At 31.9% G+C, this 24,111-nt stretch overlaps 1 protein-coding gene across 2 annotated transcripts in view; it reads left to right on the top strand.

Annotated features, from left to right (window-relative positions):
- Epha3 (EPH receptor A3) overlaps window positions 1–24,111 on the top strand; it is a 343,013-nt gene that overhangs the window by 290,782 nt on the left and 28,120 nt on the right. For both annotated transcript variants that reach the window (XM_074072942.1, XM_074072943.1), the window contains exons 12-13: window positions 5,973–6,034; window positions 7,558–7,767. In XM_074072942.1, the coding sequence (XP_073929043.1) occupies window positions 5,973–6,034; window positions 7,558–7,767 (272 nt within the window). The remainder of the gene's footprint in view (window positions 1–5,972; window positions 6,035–7,557; window positions 7,768–24,111) is intronic.

The following is a 24,111-nucleotide window of genomic DNA, read 5'->3' on the forward strand; positions in this document are numbered from 1 at the left end:
TGGTTTATATGAGAGATTACTAGTTAATCTGGGTATGTAAAAGAAAATTCTTGAAAAAAGTCTTTTTATCCCTTTCTTTTTATTATTGCTATTAATTGTGTGCTTACAAACATTGGATCTATTATAATACATCACTTTCAAATCATTTGGAAAAAAGTCTTTATGCAATCATTATTTTTCATTTATTTGAATTGAGCCATAAACAATGTTAATGGTATGTTGTGAGCCTGAAGGTCTTAAACAAGAGAAGGTGATAGAGTCTCTGATCTTCAAAATAGCAGAAACCTCAGGGCACCGCCTCTGCTCAGAACTAGGTACTAACATGTGTTATCAATTTTAGTTAATGTTCAAAAGGAGGAAACTTGGTTTTAGCAAATGTTTGATATTTCTGCCATCACACCATTAGTTAAATGATGTTCTGACTCCAACAATAATTTTCATTGGCAACATGTTAACTAGTGAAATAGAAGGAAATATACTGGATGAGGAATTATACTGGCTGATGTGTTATCTTCTTGGAATATTTTCTGGAAATTAAAAACCACCATGCAAATCAGCTACAATTTTGCATCATTGAAGAATGTCATGAACAAACCAGTGAGAGGATTTCTCATAGTTAAAACATACCTGTCTTCACGTGACCAGCTGTGTTGCACCAAAAGCTTAGACAGTATTGTGTACTTTCTTATTCCCTGAACAAAGGATAAGGAAACATTTCTGGGATAAAATGTCATACTTTATTAACAATGCCAAATCCTTGTTATTTCTTCTTTGTTTCTTTCTAAAAGTTTTCTTCTGAACTCGCCTCAAGAGATCTATATTCCATGTGATATTCTTGATAGACAATACATATGTGGTATTTATTTTACTAATTATAGAAATAGTTTTCCAGGATAACCAATTTTGGAAACTCTGATGACACACATTTTTAATCAGACATTCATGATCACAAATTGAGGAATGAGTTCAGAACATGTCTATATGGTCACACCACCACAATTAGGACAATCTCTGTTCAATATATTGTAGAAAATAGGAGAGGGAAGTGGAAGCTATTTTAGCAAGGTTAAAAAAATTTTGTTTCATTTTTATTGTCAACTTATGTCTCTTGCATTAATTGGCCACATTTGAATTATAAAAGATGTGATATTGCATATTTCCTCATTTACATAGATAGGATAGTTTTCTGATATTTTTAAAAGATTAAATTCAACTTAGAAAATTTGTTAGAGCATGATTTTCATTGTACCCAAAGACTGCCTTTTGTAGAACACTAGGTTATACATACAGCAACTGTTCTAAAAGAAGAAGAAATATAATGATATAACAGTTTAGTAGCTGTCTCAGTAATTCTGCTTTTACACAAACTTTAACAGAAAGGAAGAAAATGAAACCCTTCTCATTCATAAGGCTAGTAATATCTTGATACCTTACTGTTCAATGGATAACATAGTAAAAGTAAAGGTCATAATGGTACATGAAAAAAATCCACCACAATATAGTAATTATAAAGCCTTATCTAGCAATGTGAAAAATAATATAGTACACCAAGTGCAAGTTTAGTTTATTCCAAAAATACAAAGTTGGTTTAATGCTTATTAATTTCAAATATTCATATTAACAGATATGAAGAAAAAAAATCTCAATAAGTTAAAAAAATTAAAAATTAATTTAAAAATTATAATTATATCATACATAGAAAATTTGTGTGGCAAATAAAGTTTTGGTCAGTTCTACCAAAATAATACCAAACAAACCTACAAATGTCATTTTAGATGGTGAAACATTAATGGTATTTCTTTTGAGTAACAAGAAGCTTCCTATCATCATTTCAATTCAGCATTATATTTGTGATATTAAACATTCCAAATAGATCAGAAAAAATAAAGGCTAGAAAATTTTAAACAGTTAATAACAAAGCTGACTTTGTAAAATCAAAATAAGCACATTCAGGTTGCTATATTCATTAATAAAATACAATTCTTATAATCAAAAATATTAAATTTTGTTTTGAGTTACAGGTAGATAAATAAAAATCTTTAATATCAGCTGAATGTAAAGATTCTATGTGTTGCCAGCAGAGGCAAGAGAATTTTTCAGAGGCCAGAGAATTTTGAAGTAAAGGCCAGCCTGAGCTTCAGAGTGAGACCCTATCTCCAAATACTAAACCAAACCAAAAAACAAAACAAAAAAAACCCATACATGTTCCATGTATTAAGATTAAGAGAATAGTTGGTTAAGGAAGAGTTGGAAAAGTTTCTCAACCTTATTTTGAAGAAAGGAATTATCTTTAACCAGCCTCAAATAAGGGACCTAATTTAATCAATTGTACCTGACCCACTGCTATGTCATGGAATTAGAACTGCTGATGAAAACCTTCTGTCTTGTGAATAGTGAGGTGAATTTTGTCAAATTTGTTCAACTTTCCTCTCCTTGTCTCTTTTTTCTTTTTCTTTTCTTTTTTATTCTTTTTTACTTCCAGTCTAATTCTGAGTACATAGTATTAATAAAAAACTGCTATCTGCTAAGCATAATGGTTTTTGATTTTATGTCATACTAATGTATAAAAGTTTGTTTAAATTTTTTGAAAATAAGATATAGAGTGTTAGACACAATTACTATGGTAAATAGGTGTTAGTATTTCAATTTGAAAATGAACCACACTGGTATAACTTGAAATATTTTAATAATTGACAAATGTTTTTTGTTAAATGTAAATATTTTCATCTAAGAACCAACATTTGAAATTTATTAAAAAAATATTCCTTAATCACATCATCCTACTGTTCTTTTACGGAAAATGTGATAATAAAGTAGGTGGTGAAGTAGCCAGTACTGACTCTGGAATTCTTAGACATTTTGAATCACATTTACTGTCATCAAGCAGTGATTCAACAATTAGTATTATCTCTGAGACACTGGGAATAGCTGGGGAAATGAACTGATCACAACAAACCAATTTCCTTCCCTTAACTCTGTTACTGTGAAAGCTCACCATCTTTTTCTATATTCATAAATCAATTTAAGAACAAAGGTAAAACTCCACTGAAAATTTTGCTTTACTAATTCTTGGTGGAGTTTCATTTCAGCCAGTCATTGAACAGTACTTCCGTTGGGTTTAGTGTGTGTACACAGCTCTGTTTTGAGGTCTTTGATGGCAGTGAATGCTTTAGGCTCTATTTTGAGGATGCATGTCAAGCCATTTGTAAATCAAAATGAACATGAACATGAAAGACTATGCAAACTTAAGTACCAATGCACTGCAGAATATGCAGTTGAGCAGACATTTTATAGATAATTTCCCACTACATTTAATGCATGTTAGAACTAATTCTCACCACTATTCTTGAGCCTCTTTTTCTTTAACTTTATTTATCAAAATCAAGATCACAGGGAAACTCTAAGTTCAAATACTGCTTTCCAAGGAATATTGGTGATTCTGTTTACTCTTCATCTGTACATTTGGTTTGCTGAATCTTTGAACTTAATACAAAGCACATTTTCAGACTTGCCCATCTTAACTGAAGTGTTTACAAATACCTAAATTACAGAGTTAAAGGCAGCCTGATCTTGTTTCTGAATGGTCATGGGGCTTTGACTTAATTGACTGGTTTGATTTTTTAGCTACTTTTATTTCCCTTGCCAAACATTTTACTAGACATGCTAATGAGAAATGAAATGGTCATAAGGCTGAGAGCCAGAGGTCTGAATAGTACAAAATTCAGTATTGGCAGTGGGAGGCAAAATATGTGTGACTACTTTTGCAGTATGCATTGAATTATGGTTTTCTTTGTTTTGATTTTTTTTTATTACTGTTGTGCTGGGTGGGTATACATTGGAGTATTTACAAAGGTTCTTGCAATGTATAAAATATATCATACTTGAGTTCTTATTTTTCCCAGAATTATATTAAGGAAGAAACACTGAGCTTCAGAAAATATGCATATGCAGTATTTCATTGATTCACTCATTCATTTTATTCCAGGCCAGCTCTCCAAAAAGCAATTTAAGAGGGATACATTCAAATTACCAAATATGGTAAAGATAACCTTCACACTACTAATCCATAATTCACAACTAGCACAAACCGATAAATTTTGTATGTAAAAGGAAAGGAAGCTTTTTTCTAGCATCAAAATGGCAAACTAATGTTCATGACAGAGGGTATTCAAGAGGAAATTAATAATTGTATTACACAGTTAGATGGACATGGATATTTGTTTAAAAATCTATTACATATTCAAGAACTTTCAATAGTACTCAGTTATGACTTAACTCATGTCTTATGGACTGAAAGAAGAGTTATTTTCCCTTTTATAGAATGAAAAATTTGCAATTAAGACATTGTAAGCAATAATAAAGTTGGAGAATTATAATGTGATAATATGCATATAGGTTTAAATCAAGGAGAGCTGTATTGGTGATCTGCTTAACTATTAAGTTGTGACTCAACAAGTTGCTTAAATTCACAATGCTCTTCATTGAGAAATAAGTAAAATGGGAATAATCTATACTACTATATCATAAGGAAGCTATGAGAAGTGATATAGCATGTTAAGTAAGGCAATATTACATAATTCTAATGATGGAAAAAATACTAGTATTCTCTGTATATCAGGGATATCCATTTTCAGATTTCTTTTTCTTTCTGAAATGTTTGTGTTTCTCTACTCATTTTCTTAGTTGTCACCATAATGTGTCTATATTTTCAGCTTTATTCATATAACATTATACTGTAACAATTGCCTTAAATGCTACAGTCCTCAGTCTTTTTAATTCAGACTAGCCCTTAGAACTTACAAGCAGCAATTGACCAAACCATTACCTATTGTTGAGCATTTATTCATTTGAAGCCCTCTAGATAATGTATACTTAGCATCTTTTGTGTTTGTTTTGTCATTTATAGTTTACCTTAGTGACAACACTGTGTGTGTAGGTTGCAACTCTTCACTTTATAACTTGTCCACTGTATTATATTAAGGAAATTAATTAACCTTGATATCTCAATTCTCTCATGAGTAAAATGGAAATGATAATTTATAAGTAATATAGATACATATATAATAAACCAGTAATTTACATGTAGTAATTGCTATATAAATACACTGCAATGATGGATTAAATGGTTTAATCATATTTTAGACCACATATTTCCAAAACAATTATTATAAATTACTGCCTTCAACAATTTTAACTTTAGTTTTATTTTCTTTTCAAATATAACATGGGTTTTATAATTTTAAATTACTGAATATAAGCAAAAATACTATGTTACTCTTGTTTCCTTCATCTCTCTTGTATAATCCATAAATGTAGTGAATTTGATTTACTTACAACTGACTAAAGATCTCAGAAGGGAGCACCTGACACAGCTCTATAAATATTTACAGATGGAATATGAATGAATGTTGAGTTCTTGCTGCTATGTTAGACTTAACGACAAAATACTTGATTTAAAAAATTAACTAAGGTGCAGTTAACTGGAGAAAAGAGATATGTTTCGACATCGTACATCCACTGGAAACCAAATAAGCCAAGTTAGATAATGTAGGGTATGGGCCTTCATTCTGGAGAACCAGTTTTCTATATATCTTTTTAAAGTTTCATTTTCTAATGAAACCTAGGATCTTTTTCTTTTAGGTAATTTTTTTATTGTTGTGCTGGGAGTACATTGTGGCATTTACAAAAGTTCTTACAATATATCATACTTGAGTTCACTCCCTCCATCATTCTCCTTCTTCCCCTTTTTCCCCCAGTCCTGAAATAGCTTCAACAAGTCTCATTTTTCCATTTTCATACATGTGCACACAGTATTTGTTTTTTTCTAATTGTACTTTGTAAAATTTAGACAAGGAAATATCTTACATCTTTGTTTTCATTAGATGTGTCAAAGTGTATTGTATATAAATTCATTATATGATATTGTTAAACTGCATTGATAATTATATATTTATCATTTACCATGTCCATAGGCAAGCCAGTTATGATTGTCACAGAATACATGGAGAATGGCTCTTTGGACAGTTTCTTACGTGTAAGTAAAATATATGCCTGTGTGTACATATGTGCACATAAGTGTTTATAAATGAGACATTGAAAATGTGAGAGATGCCTTTAATATTGTGCAAGCAATTAGGTAATCTAAACTTCAAGTCAAAATGAAAATTTCTGAAGCTGAATAACAAGGGAAAACCTGTAAATCTGCACCTTTGTCATGTAGCATCCAAATGTGAATGGTTTATATATTTAAAACAAATTTGTGTAATCTTCTGATATTTTTTCATTGCAAAGATTCACACCAATGACATAAAACTAAAGATAAGACATAATCCTAAAGCAAATATCCCCTTTTCTTTATTCAAAGTAACCTCAATATTTTATAAGATAGACCATCCACATAGTGCTGTCCACTCAGAAACTAAGTATGTGTGGTAATGTTGAAGTATGCATATTTGCAATCAAGGAATATCATTTTAGCTATATACATGTATATATTCTTTATATTTACAAGTTTTATATTTGAATAAACTTAATACATCACACTTTAATATAGTTTAGGAAACATTATGTTCAAAAAAATATAAAAAATGTATGGCACTCAAGACATCGCCAATCACAAGTAATTCTAGAGGAAAAGAAAAGATATACCCCTGTCCCCAAGGTACTTTTAAACTATATAAATTGAGATAGACAGATGACAGATAACTAGATAGATAAATCCATAATATATGTAGCATCATTTATTATCATGGAGGATAATTTTAAACTTTCTAAGAATGAGAAATTATTTTAACATTCATAAACTGAAAAAATTTTAGTAGTAATTATTTTTACAGATTTCAAAAACACTTTCCAAATTAGGTGACTTCAATTATTATAATAAATATTAATTTAAAATTATTGTTTTTATAGATATGAAATATAGTATTTAACACATTATGTGTACATTATAAACCATATATTTTTACTTAAATACAAACGGATTAGAAAGTTTTTTAAATAAGAACTTTGTCTCTATGTCTTTGTCTCTATTTTATGACTCACCTCACGGTTGGGCAAAGGCACAAAAATTAATAAATATTTTTACCAATTCTGAGCTAAGTATTTATGTTGACAATTTAAAAATATAGTATCTACCTTATTTGAAGCAAGTCATAAAAGATCAGGTACCAAGAAAGAACAACAAAAATTTAATCAAACAAATAAATATCAACATGACATAGTCACAAGACCCATTTTATTTGTTTGTTCTTGCCATCTGAGAAGAAGCTTGCATATCATATAAAGATTAGGAAAGTCCTACTTGTGAGCTTAATTCTGATTACACAATACTCTAGTTGGTAATACATCTACTTGGTAATTGTGTATGAAATTTTATTTTATTCTTGTATCCATTTATACACAGATCTTGATAGCTTTGAGCACTTTGAGGTAAAATCTGTACAGTCAGCTTGTTACAAATTTTATGTGATTTTAAAGAAAAGCAGAAGATATATTTCTAGTCTCTATAATATATATATCTTGATATATATATTCTACATTGGATATGCTTTCTAGAAACATGATGCCCAGTTTACAGTCATCCAACTGGTGGGGATGCTTCGCGGAATAGCCTCTGGCATGAAGTACCTGTCAGATATGGGCTATGTTCACCGAGACCTTGCTGCTCGGAACATCCTGATCAACAGTAACTTGGTGTGTAAGGTTTCTGATTTTGGACTTTCGCGTGTTCTAGAGGATGACCCAGAAGCTGCTTACACAACCAGAGTAAGTAACACAAATTCATCTCTTATCTTTGTGTTCCATCATGTAACACATGAACTGATAAATAAGGAGAAATGGTGAGTCAAAGTGCTGTGCTCATTATGCTTTCCACAAAAGGAAGTATTTCTTAAAATTAAAATATCATTACTTATTTTGAGAAACATAAGTGGTAACTATTTAAAAGGTGAGTATTGATTTTAGTTCTATAACACTTAGTTTTATGACCCCCCTCTAAAAAAAAAAAAAAGCAAGGTTCTCGCCTAAATTGATGTTTTTGTGTTTACCCATCTTTTCATCATGGTGGAGTCACCTTTAGCAAGCACGTTCGATAAATTTGCAGGATACCCATTCTACTAGATTAATTTTAAAGTTTTTTTACATCAGCATTTACATAAGTAACACATCATGTTCATATGATAAAAATATCTAGGCAGGTCAGGAATGGCGATATATGCCTGTAATCCTCGCAACTTGGGAGGTGGAGGCAGGAGGACCAAGAGTTTTAAGCTAGTTTAAGCAAAGTTATCAACATCCTTTCTCACATACAAAAAGCAGTAGGCCTGGGGGTGAATCTGAAATGTAGAGCACTAGTCTCACATGTGTGAGGCCATGGGTTCAATGACCAGTACTAAAAAAATGAAGTCAAAACAAAAGTTAGGAGAAAAGTTGTCCATAATTTTGCCACCTCCAGGTAACATTCATGTTTGTGAATCCACTCTTCTAGATTTTTCTTCATGCCTTTATATACAAATATATGCATGAATGCATTACTAAAATAGGTGATTCTGATTCTGCCATTCTTTTAATAATGACATCTTCTCCAAGTATTTACCCCTTGAGTGTATTTCTTTGTTAATAAATAAACCTTGTTTTCATTTTTAGCAGCTTTTGATGTATTCTGTTTTCAGTTTGTACCATTTTGAAAGCCAATAATAATTAGTGATCACATATTATTTTGTCTAATATTTCTGTGTTTTAGACAAATGTATAAATGATCCATCTGCATTCACAATTATGGGTCTGCTGATTTCCTTCTGATATACTTCTAAAAGTGGGTTTTCTGTGTTAAACACTTTTTTGTCTTATTTTAAAAGTACACTTCATTACACTCTTGATAAAACTAAGTATTATAGTTTTTGATATTTGGTTATCGGTTAGGATAAATTGTATCTAATTGTCTTAATTTGCATCCATTTGATTCAAAATGCATTTGAATATTTCTTTATTCTTTTGAAATCTCATTTCTTTGTATATTTTTGGGATAGAAAATTTAGAAAATAGAAATACAGAAAATGTAAAGATAACAGAAATTAAAGGTAATTATTAATGAATAATCATACTACCCAAGGTTATAGGCATCAACATTTAACTTTATCCTTTAAAAATATTTTCTAATACATTTTCATGTATAAATAATTCCTATTTTTGCATATAATTACAAAAACAGATCCTACCATATAAGCTGACATATACAGTAATTTCAACTTATCAGTAAATCCAGTGTTTTCATTATATATAAATTCAATGTTATTTTGAAATCTTCTTTTTAAGCAAAAATATAAGGTACAGAATTTTCCATTTATTAAATGTTCTCTTAAAATGTCACTTAATAATCTCTGGCATTTCATTTTATTCAAATAAATTATTTATTTACTTAATTCGCTATTATTAAGCAGAATTCCAATGTTTATAATAATACTATTTTGAGGCATGTTTTGACATACAGTTCATCTCTATGATTACCTCTTCAGGGTAGATATCTAGAATTTAAACTGTTTGATCAAAATATGAAAATATGTGAAGACTTTGGAATTTGAATTGCATAATTCTCTTTGATATATTTAACTTGTTGCCTTAATTATAATAGTGTCCTTTTATCTACAAATAATACTGAATCATATATATATATACATATATATATATATATATATATTCTAAGTTGAGAACTTTCAACTTTTAACCTAAAAGAATTGATTTATGATGCTGTTTTACCAGTCTTCATTGCTCACAGCACTCCTCTTAACATCATTATTAAGTAAAATAAGGATTACTAGAACACAACACTAGGATGGCATGACAGTTGATCTGGTAACCTTGAAAGCTTTGAAGATGTGCAGCGTGGTTACAGGGGACAGAGAAATCATTAACATTTCAGGTTGATCAGAGCAGAAGGGTACTGAGAATTCATCGTGATGCTCAGAATGGCATACAATTTAAAACATTTGAATTGCTTATTTCTGGAATTTTCCATGTAGTATTTTCCAGGTAACTGAAACCACAGAAAGTAAAATGTGGAAAGTGGGGAGATGTCTACTGTAGAAAAAATAGCTTCTATCTTCTTCCTCCATACTTTCACAAGTCAAGAGAATGGATAGTTTTTAAAGACAGTGAATTCCTATTTTCTTATTATATTCTGAAAGTTGATTCTTGACTTAAAAATAATCATTCTTTTCAGCAATTATCCATGTTGACAGCCAATTAGCAATCACCAATACTATCAAGTAACATATATATCATACTCTGAGGAAAAGATTAATTTGTGAGGCTGAATTTTTCCTAAGGTAAAGCAGTAGTGGTAGAACCACAGAAATACAGTAGCATATTCCTAGATGATTTCAGAGTTGGGACTCTTTTGATGGCCTTATATATTACACTCTTTTAGCCTTTTCTATTTAAAATTATACAGTACAGATTGACTTTGTTAGTGAATCTTAAGAATTTTTAAAAATGTTTCCTACATTTCAGGCAAGTTGAATGCATTTACAACTAACTCTGAACACTTGATGAAATATCTGTGCTTGTGAAATGTTTCTTCTTTGATCTCCACAAAACTCAATTAGTCAAAGCATCTTTTTTTAACTACACTATCATACCAGAAAATAGTATATGCACTAAGAAATTATTTTCCCAAGAAATGTCTTTATTCTCCTTACTACTACTATACTTTCTAAAGATATTCTTCACAAGCTTCTGCTATGCTATGAGCTTCCAACATAGTTCCACGAAAAGTATCATGCTTGTTTGCCCTTTTCTTTTTTGTTATGAAAGTCTCTCTCTCTCTCTCTCTCTCTCTCTCTCTCTCTCTCTCTCTCTCTCTCTCTCTCTCTCCCTCTCTCTTTCTCTCTCTCTCTCTATCTCTTTCTCTCTCTCTCTCCCTTCTGGCAGCTCTGAAGTTTGAACTCAGGGCCTCAAATTTACTAGGCAGGCGCTCTTATAGCTTGAACTACTCCACCAACCCGCAAACTATTTACCAAGGCTGACTTCGAACCATGATCCGTCTGCTCTCTGCCTTTTGAGTAGCTAGGATTACAGGCATGAGCTACTGGCTCCTGGCGCAACAGTCTCTTTATTCAAAAAATATTTCAAAATGTATTTTCTCTTCATTCAAAAAGTACATTTGGTGTAAAAGCCTTATATTTGAAATAAGTTCAAATTATTTCACCTTACTGTTCAGTCAGGTTCTAGTCTTTAGGCCACATCCATTTATTAAATGAAAGCATCCTTGCTGTGTCAAAATTCTTTCTCAACATTTCTGAAAGAAAAATGCAGTGGACTCTGTATTGATATTTTAGTCTCAGGAGATTTTGAAAACCACACCAACCAATTGTGTTACCCTTGCATTCTGTTGGAACTCTCTCAAAATATCTGTGGTGGTCCTGATACATTGTTAGAGTAATTTGGAAATCAATGATTTAATCTCCCATAATAAGCCTTGTTTAGTACAGTAATTTTATAATTTACTCTAAAAATGAGATTATCAAGTAACAGAGCTCTTTTTTTTTTTTAAGTAAACACACTGAACCAGCTGAGTTGCCATTCTAAGTTGTCATATTGAGAATGGGTACTTACTTCAAGAACACTTGCAAAATGTTATTGCGAAAATGCTTTGATAATTCTACTTTTTGAAATTATGTGATTGTGACTGATAGCATTTATCAAAATTATTTAAACATATAGTATTTGGGGAAATAGACTTGACTGAGTTAAAAGTTTCTTCTAATAAATAAGAAAACTAGTCTATTATTGCACATTTACTGAAATTGATTTGTTTTACTAACCAAAACCAGTGTTATCCATGTTAAAAATCTATCTTACTTAATTAGTTAAGTAAATTTTGATTATGGTTATTTTAGAAAAAACAAGGTCATATTTAAACAGGAGTAGTCATTGTTTCTGAATAAACATTCTAATTAATTTGCTTTTCACCTGGTGTCTAGAGTTTCTACAATTCAGAAATTAGCATTCAGTGTTTCAGTGCATTAAGCTTTTCCTTGTCACTCCTCTGAAATTGCCTTTAGGTAGAAAGTATTTGCAAGAAGAAATCCTGAGTGGCATTTGATTCAATGACTTAGATGTAGGGTCTCTGCTGCTCCATCTTTAAAACATGTATGGGAACAACAGGCAGAATAGAAGACTAGTATAGAATTTATATCTACTAATTGTGTATTTAAAAATCTTAAACTAGAGAGAGTATGTGAGGAATTGAGGAAACATTTGACCTCAATTGAAACAATTTAGCAACATTTTCCCAGTCTGCTTTCTATTCTGTTTTAAGTATGTGAAGTTTTCCTCCCTTATGTCCTCAAGGGTTTGCCTAATAGCAAAGGTTCAGTGAAAATAGTCATATGCATTGTGTGTTTCTCTCTCTTCCCATAAGCATATTGTGTAAGGAGTCAGATTTTTTTCTCAATATTCACTTCTAGTTATTTCTCTCCATCTTTTCCACATGAATATTGTATAGAGAAGCAGAGTTTTTTCAGTACCCACTTCTAGTTATTTCTCTGAATTTCTCCCTACTGAGTTATCCAGAAATTTGAAGTGTTGATACTTTATATCACATATTATTATGCATCCTGTAACCTCTGTGAAAGTTCAATTTGTGATGTTGAGAGTGAAAATGGTATAAAGTTATAGCATTCTTATGAAAATTTTTCAGTGTCACAGAACCCCCTAAATGCTCTCGGGGACCTTTATGGATATTTGGATGACACTTTGAAAAACCACTATTATGATGTTTTATCAAGAAAGAGTACCTTAAAAATTAAATAAACATTTCAACAGTATTTCAACACTTCATATCTAAGTTGTTATATAGTCTGATGTGATATGATGTGTTATAAAGAATAAGCCTTGAAAGCATAAGTGCAGCTGCACACTAATGGCAGCTTGACAGTCACAGGTCTTACCTCGGGATGGGTAGGATTGGAGCATTTAGCCTGACAGATTTAAATCACCAAAGATTTTTTGTTATTGGAGAAACAAACAAAAATGAAATTCCCTCTTTTTGGTTTCACAGTATGTGCATTTCAAAGTATAATTGTGATATTCTGGTGTTTTGCCCTGGTCTACTACTTCAGTTCATTCTAACCATGCTACTCTTGGTGAGAATCTTTTAGCACTGAATAATTTTTCAATCTTTCCCTTTGTGAATTTTCTTCCAAAGAGTTTAACTTTTGTATATATGCATACATGCATCTATGCATATTAATATTTTTATAATCATTGAAATAGAATCCAAAATTCCAATATAATAGCTCTTAACTTGGTGTTTCATCCAGGATACAATTAGAGAAAGTATAGATTTTATCTAATTAATATAATATCTATTCAATTGATCCAATTCTTGTCTTTGTTTTTTTTGAAGGTATTGGGTTTGAACTCAGGTGCTCTACCACTTCAACCACTCTGCCAGTCACGCTTTGGGGAATTTGAGGAAACCAACTTAATTGTTCCTCATTATATTTCCACCATTAGTGTTTTTCCTTCTTATTTCTGTTCTGAAGTTGCATTTTGAATAATAATTCAAGCTAGCTGTCTTGTTGCTGCTGCTGTTTGGCAGTACTATGGTTTAAAATCAGCACAAAACCTTGAGTTCAAACCCCAGTCCCACCAAAAAAATAAAATAAAATAAAATAAATCGGGGTCTCACTGCTTGCTAGGCAGGTGTTCCACTACTTGATCTATAACCCAGTTCTTTTTTGCTTTAGTGTTTTGTTTTTTTTTTCAGATAGGGTCCCGTGCTGGTTTGCCTGGGGCCATCTTATACCACAATCCTCCTACCTATGCCTCCTGTATAGTTAGTATTACAGACATCCACCACCATACCTGGCTTGTTTGATAAAATGAAGTCTTGCTAACTTTTTGGCTGAGCTGCCTTCAAGCCATAATCTTCCCATTCTTTGCCTCTCAAATAGCTGGGATTACAGTAATGCCAAGTAGATCTGGATATTGGTTGAGAGCATTCTGCCTTTTGTCAGAAAGAAAATCTTATTTTTAAATTTTATTTTATTCTGCAAGTTGATGCCAGAAATATGTAGTGCATCATATCTACCTTCATTTTTAGAATAAGGAAAAATATCTAAAGCTAAGTGGTTAAATACTCTTGTTCAGGGCACCTCCATTTTAAGATCATAACTAAAAATCATGAGTCTTTGTTGTGAGTTATTCTAAAGGACTAAAATCTATGTGCATAAAACATACAACTATGAAAAATATATTAATCTTATAAGTATTATATGTCATATGTCATTTACATGTGCATAAAAATGTAATAACAACATATCTAATCAGTGGACTTCATATACTAACAGTATTTTAGGCATTCAACCAAAATAAACAAACTCTGATTTATTTACTCCCTCTTATGATAGGTATGACTATGCTATATGTAGCTCCACAAATTAAAGCTACTTATTTATAAATCCAAAACCTAAATGTTTTAGTAATTACAGTTTCTAATGTTGCATCAAAATTTAATGAGAGAACTGGAACTTTCTAGCCAACCAGTTTGGACAGATGCATGGCATGAGCATTTCAACATTTAACAACAAAAAAGTCTTTTTGGATTTATGTGATGGAAGATTGAAACTATAATTGTGAAGTGGAACACAGGAGCAAGGAGACTGCATGCAAATATTTTAAAATATTTTACTCACAGTCTTTACCAGGAATTCTTTTTCTCTAAAATAACATTATTTGTCCATTCTTCATTCATTCATTTGGCAAATATGTGAGTATCCACACCATCCCAGGGACTGAGCGTCCAGAAGTGAACTTACACTTCACTCTAGGAATTCAGATCATACAAACAAAAGTGAAAGCACAATAAAGCCAAGGAGTTAGGTGAGGAGAGTAGGAAGTGTGTAGGGAATGTTGTTTTAAAAATTGAGGGGGTCAGAGAGAGTTACTCTAACAAAAGGATGTTCAAGCAGAGAATTTGTAAGAGTTTGAGAAAAAGCAATACAAATATTGAGGCTAAATAAGCAGATTAGTTTTCCTTGTTTCTCAATCGAATGAAAGTGTTTAAGTCATTACTCTGATTCCAAAAGGACCACTTCACAAGAAGACAATTTAAGTATTTGCATCAGTGATTAACTCAAATTAACATCAGGCTAAAAGTGATTAAGTCCTCTTTCTTATTGATTCATTTCAGTCTGCAGTGTTAGTGACCCTAGAAAAAATAAAAATTAGTTTATTTTGTTATTCCTAGTCCACTTGTGAATGTCCCACATTTTCAAGTATGTAATGACTCATTACTTAAAGACTTTCCCAGGTACCCTCAAGCCAGTGATCTGCCCACATTCCTCTGGCACAAGAGGTGTGGAAATCACAATGGCCTAAAACAATCCTATCCTTGATGTCTGTAATAGCTGATAATTTGAATCATTCCTTCTCTGTCACTCTTTTAAAAACACAGTTCTATGTCATGGTTCACACCCATTCTCATGCTTTTTTTTCTTTTTGACTTACTGACCTCACCCCTGCAGTTGCCACATATTTCAAGCAGTTATTCACTAAATATAGATATTTGAAGGAACCATTGCCATACTGTCTGATGGTCTTAAAATCACCAGAAGTGTACTCTCTCATTGAGCTTTCTTATTCCCTCATTAAGCCCATATTAAACATATCAGCATTACTCAAGGTTGTATTTTCATTGTTGTTTTTGATTTTGGTACTAGGGATGAACTCAGGACTTCATGTTTGTAAGGCAGGTGCTCTACCACTTGAGCTACACTTCCAGCACTTTAAAATAAGGTCTTGTTTAATGCCCAGGTGGCCTAAACCATGATACTCCTGTTTGTGTTTCCTCACGTAGCTAAGATGATAGACACCACCCCTATGCCCAACTATTGGTTGGCATGGATTCTTTCAAATATATTCCAAGGCTGGCCTCTAACCGCAATCTTTGTGATCTCAGCCTCCCAAGTCATTAGGATTATAGGATTGAGCCACCGCACCTTACCTTGTTATCATATCTAATATGATTTATTTACTTTATTGCAAGCATGCAATATTTCTGCTACATTGAATACACTTTTCTCATTTATAACATTGCTTCTTTGGAAAATTGCATTCAGAATATTAAATATTCAGACTTTCAAATGAATTTCTGTAATCATTCTATAATTTTAACAGATATATGAAAACAAAATTGTACACTTTAGTGGAGTATCATGTGATATTTTAATATATGTATACATTGTGTAATGTTTGAATCAGCTCTAAACATAACTATCTCCTAACATTTAGTATTTGTTATAGTGAAAACCTTTAAATTCATTTCTCTTAGCCTTCTGAAGCATACAGTACATAGTTATTATCTAGACTCACACTACTACATGTAGACATTCAATTTACCCAGAACTATTTATTGAAAAAAGTACCCTTTCTCCAATGCATGTTCATAGCACATATGTTGAAAATTGATTAGCTGTAGATGTGAGAGTTCAGTTCTCACACTCTAGTTTATTTCATTGGTCTATGTGTCTGTTTTTATGCCAGCTCCATGCTGCTTTGATTATTAAGGACTTGTAATGTATTTTGAAGTCAGGTAGTATAGTACGTTGTTTTGTTCTTCTTGCTCATGGTGACTTGGTTATTTCTATAATTGTAAAAATTGGATTTGACTTATGCAGAGCACAAAACTTGGCATTTAAAACTTCTTTGAACTTAGAAAAGATCTGAACCCATGTTAGGACATATATCTAGCCTCCTCCCTAAATTTTTGCACTATTTTCATTAAAAATAGACATGTTACATCATCTTAACATGTCTTTTGTATTGTTTTGTACAAGCCTGAAAGTAAAATAAACATTTCTATTTGTGTTTAGTTTTTAGATAGTCCTCAATAAGTTAGAGTGTGAGGAATTTTCTATATATAAATAAATTTCTAATCATTTCACATAATGTTGAGAAACATCTCAAACATTCACAAGATGGGCTTTTGCTACCTGAAGGATCATCTTTCTCTGACCCTTTGTATTAATCAACATCTGCTGACTCTATTCTCAGTGGCTTTTAGATCTGAGCTACTGAGGATTAGAATGAATGCTTCCCCTGGGAGTCCTCTTGGATTGCACATTCCCTTTTTGTCTACTGCAGTGAGTGAAGTTGAGTCCCTGACAACAGATAGATGCTAAATACTTTAGCAAAATGATTTATGTCTGTAGTTCCACTGTTAACCTGAGAAGCCAGGTTTTATTCTGATAAATTCTCTAAAGTCCATCGTCAGTCTAAGTATGACCTGACAGAGCTCTCAGGTAGTCAATGTGAACTGTGAATCTGCAAAACATTTCCTAAATCAACCAGGAAACATTTGTGCATAGAATCAGAGAAAAATTGGGGCAGATATGAGATATCATGCTTCAATGTTCAAACATTTCCTTCTCTTTAGCAATCAAGCCTTTAAAACTCCAAGACCATGGCAAATAAGCTGACTTCAGATACTCACCTGAAAAATTTAGGCTTTTAGCTAAATATCTCATTTCAGTTATTTAAATATATTAAACTTAGAAAATTGAATTAAAGAATATTTTAAGAACAAGTTAACTGTGTAATTCTTACTTTAACTGCTGTTTCTTACCAAATGAACAAAGTTTTGGACTTCTTCCACTGATCCTGGATTGGATGTTAGCAACTACGTAATGCTTCTGTCCAGAGGTTCTCTGTTGCTTTCAACCCATTATTCATCTGCCTTAACTATTCTACAAGGATTCTATAGAAGCGTGTCCAGACATGATATTCCAAGGAATGCACAATTTAGCCAAAGCTAATCCATCTTTAAGAGCCTTAAATAATTAACATTGAAAAATGTCAGCATCCTTGATACTTATGTAGCTTTAACATAGACATTTGATTGGGGGCAGGGGGGAGAAATGACCCAAGCCTTGTATGCACATATGAATAACAAAAGAAAAAAAAATAGACATTTGAAAGGTGAAAAAGTTAAGCCTTATAAAGACATCCAAGCTCTTAAGATGTCAGAGATAGATAAAAATCAGCGTATAGTTCAGTTATGTATTCTCCAAACCCTCAGTTTCTGAATGACAAAATAGTTACACAGAAAACTTAAGAAACTTGGCTAGAATGAAAATATGAGGGTCAAAGCTAGTCCCAGAAACCAAGACTCCTGATTCCTACTAAACTTAAGAATTCAATTGAATAGAAACTAAATATTACCCTGAGTCCCTAGTTACTCAGATAAATGTTGGGAGGAGCTGGCTCTAATTTTGACACTACAGATATAGGGAGCTAACATTAACTTCTGATCTGTTAAGTTTGAATTGAAGGTCCCTCTGCAGTTGTGGTTTTAGATACACTCCATATGTTGTGATTCTGGGCTTTATCCAAGCAATTTGGAAACATTTCTCAAATACATAAATATTTGGGAAACTTACATGTGGATATAGATAACACTCAAGTAAATGCTTCATTTTAAAATCTGCTAAAATATGGTAAATGCATCTTCATAAATTATTTTTGTAATCAATGCTTACATTTTTACAATATTCTGAATGTGTGGCATTATGTTACCTACAAAAATTTAAGTTGCTGACCAATTCCAAAGCTTGATTTCATCAATAAAAATACAATTGAATTATTTCATTGTCACAGGAAAGTCAACAAGTGATGACAGTGTTGTCCCATCAAATTCAAGTTTGTGAATACCACATAGAAAAGTGTGTTTGGCAGGTATTTGGAAAATGACCAAAAAAGAAAATATTAAAACCAATTATGTTTAGGTAGATGATAAGGAAGGAAGAACTTTTGTGTTCAGAATTCAAAGCAGAATAGTAGTTAAGTTTCTGTAAGGAATTATTGGTTGGAAGTTTAGTGAATCCAACTTTTGTATATTGTATATTCAATTTATTTTTGTTGATAATATTAGACTAACATGCTTAGTCTAAATATAGAGAGATCTGTTTTAAATTGAAACTAAATTAAAATTTATGGGTTTCGATTTCATCTTTCACTCATGTTTCTAGCCAAACATGGTTCTCAAGGACTTTTATCCAATATCTATTGTGTGGCACTGACATTTGTACATTTACAACTGTAGATAGTGAGTGTATTTCACTGTAATGTTTGATCACTGATGGCTGTTTGATAAGGAAGTTGATGCTTAATGTCTAATATTAATTTAATCTTCACTAACAATAGACAATCATTCCATTTTCCAATAAAATCGAGGGTAGTTCAGAAGCAAAAGTAAAAGAAAGGATAAAAGAGAAAAAACAATAAAAAATGGAAAAATCCTATGGCATATGGCTATGCTACTAAAATTCAGGTATTAGAAGATTATCTCTGGTCAGTTAGGCTCTTGGTTTTCCATAGCTAAAGCACAGGCAGGGATAGAAGTAGGTGTTACAAAATGGAGATGGCCACATATCCTGGGGGTGCTTAATATTGGCCAGAGACGTTTTTGGCTGTCATGACTGAGGAATACTAATGGAGTCTATATGAAAAAGACAGGGTGCCTCTAAACACTCCACAATGCACAGGACAGCCCCAGCCACAGCAGTGATCTCATCTGAAAGGTAGGCAGTGCTCCTGTAGAGAGTAAAGAATGGGAGTTGTATGGTGGGTACTTCCATATTGTACCCCAGTGTCAGCATGTCAGTGGGTAAATGGATAAAGAAAATGTGGCATGTATATACAATGGAATATTATTCTGCTCTAAACAGTTTGAATTCCTGTCATTTGTGTCCACATGGATGAAGCTGGAAAATAGTATACTAAGTGAAATGAGCTAGACAAAATAGACAAATACTATTTGATTACTCCTTTGGAATTTAAAATGTTGATCTCAAACAAATTGAGAAATAATGGTAGTGAAAATGGAGTAGAAGAAGGGATGGGGAAAGGTTGATCAATGGATTATAAGTTACAAGAGTGAGAAGTTCTTGTGTGCTATTGTACATATTGCAATTATACATAACAGTAATTTACTGTACATTTTTTCAAAGATAAAAGAAGGAATTTTTAAAGTTTTGATCAAAAAGAAATGATGAATGTTTGAGGAGATAGATATACTTGAAATGATTGAAATATTACATAATATATACATGTGTCAAGAAATCACATTATCACCTTAAGATGTACATATTTTATGTTATGTATCAGTTAAAATAATTTTAATTATAAAAAAAAGAGGTGATCTTATAGAAACAGAGTAGAACAGTGGTTACCAGAGATGGAGAGAGGGTCAAATCAGGAGATGCAGGCAAAGTGATATATAATTATAGTTAGGTCAGAGGAATAATTGTCACGAGATCCATCATAGGACTTTGTGACTACAGCTAATTGCGATATGATGATATGTTTTGTGTTGGAGACATGTGAAATGATTGAAATTTATGTGCATTCACCACAAAATAATAACTATTGAGGTAATTCATTTATTATTAGCTGTACATTACTCTACAATGTAAATACTTCAAAACATTCATGTTTTACAAGAGAAAAAATTAAACAAAAGAAAACAAAATAAATGTGAGTTAACCTTAAAAACTTTTATTGATATATCCTAATAACATTTTTCTACTGATATTCTAATGATAAAACATTTTTTAATTACATCATCTATATGACATTATATTAAGCAACAAACATTAAGCCTGATAGTGATAAAAACATGGCTATAGTCTGTGAACTATTTTTTATTTCTTTTTAAATATGAAAATTACCTGCTTTAAAAAATATATAATTATAATAGTAAAAACAAGCAGACAAAAAAGATTGTAAGGGGCCAAGTGTTTCTCTCGGGTATTTTTAAAGTTTATCTGTATGGGACTGCAAGTTGCATGATGCAATGATGAATACATTAACATTTTTGAGATAATGTCAAATACTAGCCATTTGCCATCAGCCCTCCTAGAGTATTGACTCTCAGAATACCACAAGTATAATGACACAAATAATAACCACTTGACACAAATAATAATCACTTATTCTTATTTAAATATTATTTTAATTTGGTTTTGATCTGACACTTGGAATTGCTAATTCTCCCTTTCCCATACTCTAAATTTCAAGTGTGCCTACTTTGGTTTTGATGTTTTATTTTTCACTTAAGACTTTGGAACAAAATCATAACTAGACATTCATGTAGCAGCTAAATATGTCAGATATTTTTAGTCAGCATGTCAATCTTACCTGTGAGTAGTTATGAATTTATACTTTAAATTTTTACTTAGTCTCATTCTACAAATGAGTGGAGTAGTATCCATCTGTATATAATAAACATTTTAAAAATCATATCTGTATGCTTTTAAGTTGGTAAAACCCATCCCTACATTATAAATATTCAAGTAGTTGATACAGGAAGTGTATGGCTTATGTAGTCAAATGAAAATCTTGACAACACCTTCAGAATCTTAAAAAAAAATCCATCCTTTAATGTTCTCAGAGGACACTGCCTTAAATTTCTCTTAGATTTACATACTTTTTTTCATTAAGAAAAATAAGCTAAATACTAAATTTGTTTACCATTTGACAATTTTTATATGGTTTTATAGAGAATTAAAATTGATATTTAGTAAATCTTACAGTTACTACTATGGAGTCAATAAAATGTTTTCATGTAATAGCATTATTAAATTGTAGCATGAGGTAAAAGATGACAACTGAATATAGTATTTATCTTGCAAAAAAAGAAGCTATGCTACATGCTTATTTAGTAATACTTGGTTCATTCTTGCTTAATATTTACATATATCATGAGAAATGAGATGCAGTTTATTATCTGAAACTGAACTGCACATTTTAGGGTGCTCAAAATTATAAAAAATGTCAGAAAATCTATTATCACAAATCTATTAAAGTGTCATATTCACTGAAGGAAATGTATACATTCCTATGCAACAAACAAGACACAAGTAGGGGAAGGAGAAGTCAGACTTCAATTAGACTGCGTGAATGCAAAGATGAAGATAAAAAGGATATTTAAGCAGTGGGAAGATCAGGGAAGACAGAGGGATTCCATTCCATTCATGGAACATCCCTGAACATTTGGGAAAGTTCTACTAACAAATTCCTATTTGACCAGGATGTTGAAGCAAGAAGTTTACCAGTAACAGGATCAGATGGGCAAAAGCCTTCCAAGAAAAAAATAATTCTATGTTTTTAAGACAGCATGTACTTAGGAGAAAGAGGATTCAATGAACACCAATGACCATTCGTTGAAACCTGCTCTACACATTTACTTTTTTTTTTAAGCTTGAAACAACAAATATTAATTATCTCATGCAGTGCCTAAGGACCAGCAGACCACAAGGGGCCTCAGTGGGTGATGTAAGCTTAGGGTCTCAGGTGAGTTTACAATAAGCTGCTAGATGGAGGAACAGTCATCTGCTGGCTAAACTGGAGCTGCAGGATCCATTTTTAAGATCTTCTATGAAGGCCTTTCTTCCTTGCTCATGGTTGGGAGTAGGCCTCAGTTCTTCATCATATGGCGTTTTTCTTTAGGGCTGTTTGAGTTGACCATGTAACACGGCAGCTGGGTTCCCTTGGGGTGTAATCATCCGAAGGCTTGACTAGAGTAGGTGGTTCTTTTCAGATGGGGCTCACTCACAAAGCTGTTGGCAGGGTAGGTAACTCAGTTCCTCACTGACTATTGACAAAAGGCTCAGTTGCTTGTACAATGTCACTTTTAAGTACAATTACTTTTAAATACACATGTCACTTTTGAATACAAACCAGCGATTTTTGGTAGTGAGCACAGTCTATGAGGTAGGCTCGTTATCTTCAGCTTTTAATAAATTGAGCTTTCCACAGACATATGATTGGGAACACTAATTTTGCTTACATCAGTGGATTTGACAAGACCTACTACTAGAATTCATTAAATTGGACTAGTGTACAACTTAAGAGTTTGAAACTATAATGGTGAATTTGTGATAAAAAACACACTCACCTTTCCTTAAACTCCATAATCATTTTGTGGATTTTAAATCTCTCCTGGTTTTTGTTTTAATTTCAAATTAAGGGTGTACAATGTTAGTTTATTTTGCTTTTGTTTAAAGCTACAATGACTTGATGTTTACCCAATTCTTTTTAGTCAGATTTACTTTTAGCAACAACTGGTAACTTTGAATAGTACTTTGTAGTTAACAGTGAATTTTCCCTTATATTCTGATTTGATAAGTTATATCAGTCTTAAAAATGTGTTAACCAATTGAAATGACCCAAAAGAGAAGAAAGGGCTTATTGAGCTACTAAGGATACAGTATTTTATTAGTTACTTTAAAATTCAAGTCTATTATCAATGACAAAAATCCCCTAAATAATAACTAATAATTCTCATTCATTTTAACTCTCTTTCCAATTCTGTAGGTGATAGATGGCATTATTTTCAACATGCCTAGATAAGGAAGGGTCTTGAGTCTATGATTATTACTGCATTCCTAGAGCTAAGAAATTGTTATATTAAAACATTTGAAGTTGTTCTAATAATTTTTTGTGTCTGTATGTGAGTGTGAATTTGGCAGGTTGCAACAGTTATAAAACATGTAAGCAAAAGAAAAGGTTGCAAAAAATAGATGTTTTCATTAAAATAATTTATCATACAATTTTTCTGAACATATTTCCCACTTGTATGAATTTTAAACAACCTTGTAATAAGATACACACAAGTGAAAGCAAACAGATAGCACCTGATTGGAAACTCTTTCTGGAAATAATTTACTTGAATCAGAAACCACATGCTGCAATAGAGAACACGCCATACAAAGTCACAGTCTTGTTAAGGAATTCTGGAATGCAGAAACCCTCTTAGCAGCATGTCTATATGGAGAACTTCTCTGGAAAGGATTCTCTGTCCAAGTGTGAACATAGGAGTGGTTGTGTCCTTCCTAAAGAAAGATCATTTATTAAAATATATTTAGTGCTCTCATCGATGGATAGTAATGATGAAGCACTTAAAATGAAATAACTTTGGTATGTTCCATTTTGATCCCAATTGAAGTAAAATGAAATAAATAGGATCGCCTGGCTGTCATCAGCTTATTATTATTTTAAATTCATATTTTAATTGCAGCAAGGGAACTTAGTAGGGTGACATATACC

This window comes from Castor canadensis, chromosome 5 (genome assembly GCF_047511655.1).
Source record: "Castor canadensis chromosome 5, mCasCan1.hap1v2, whole genome shotgun sequence".
NCBI lineage: Eukaryota > Metazoa > Chordata > Mammalia > Rodentia > Castoridae > Castor > Castor canadensis.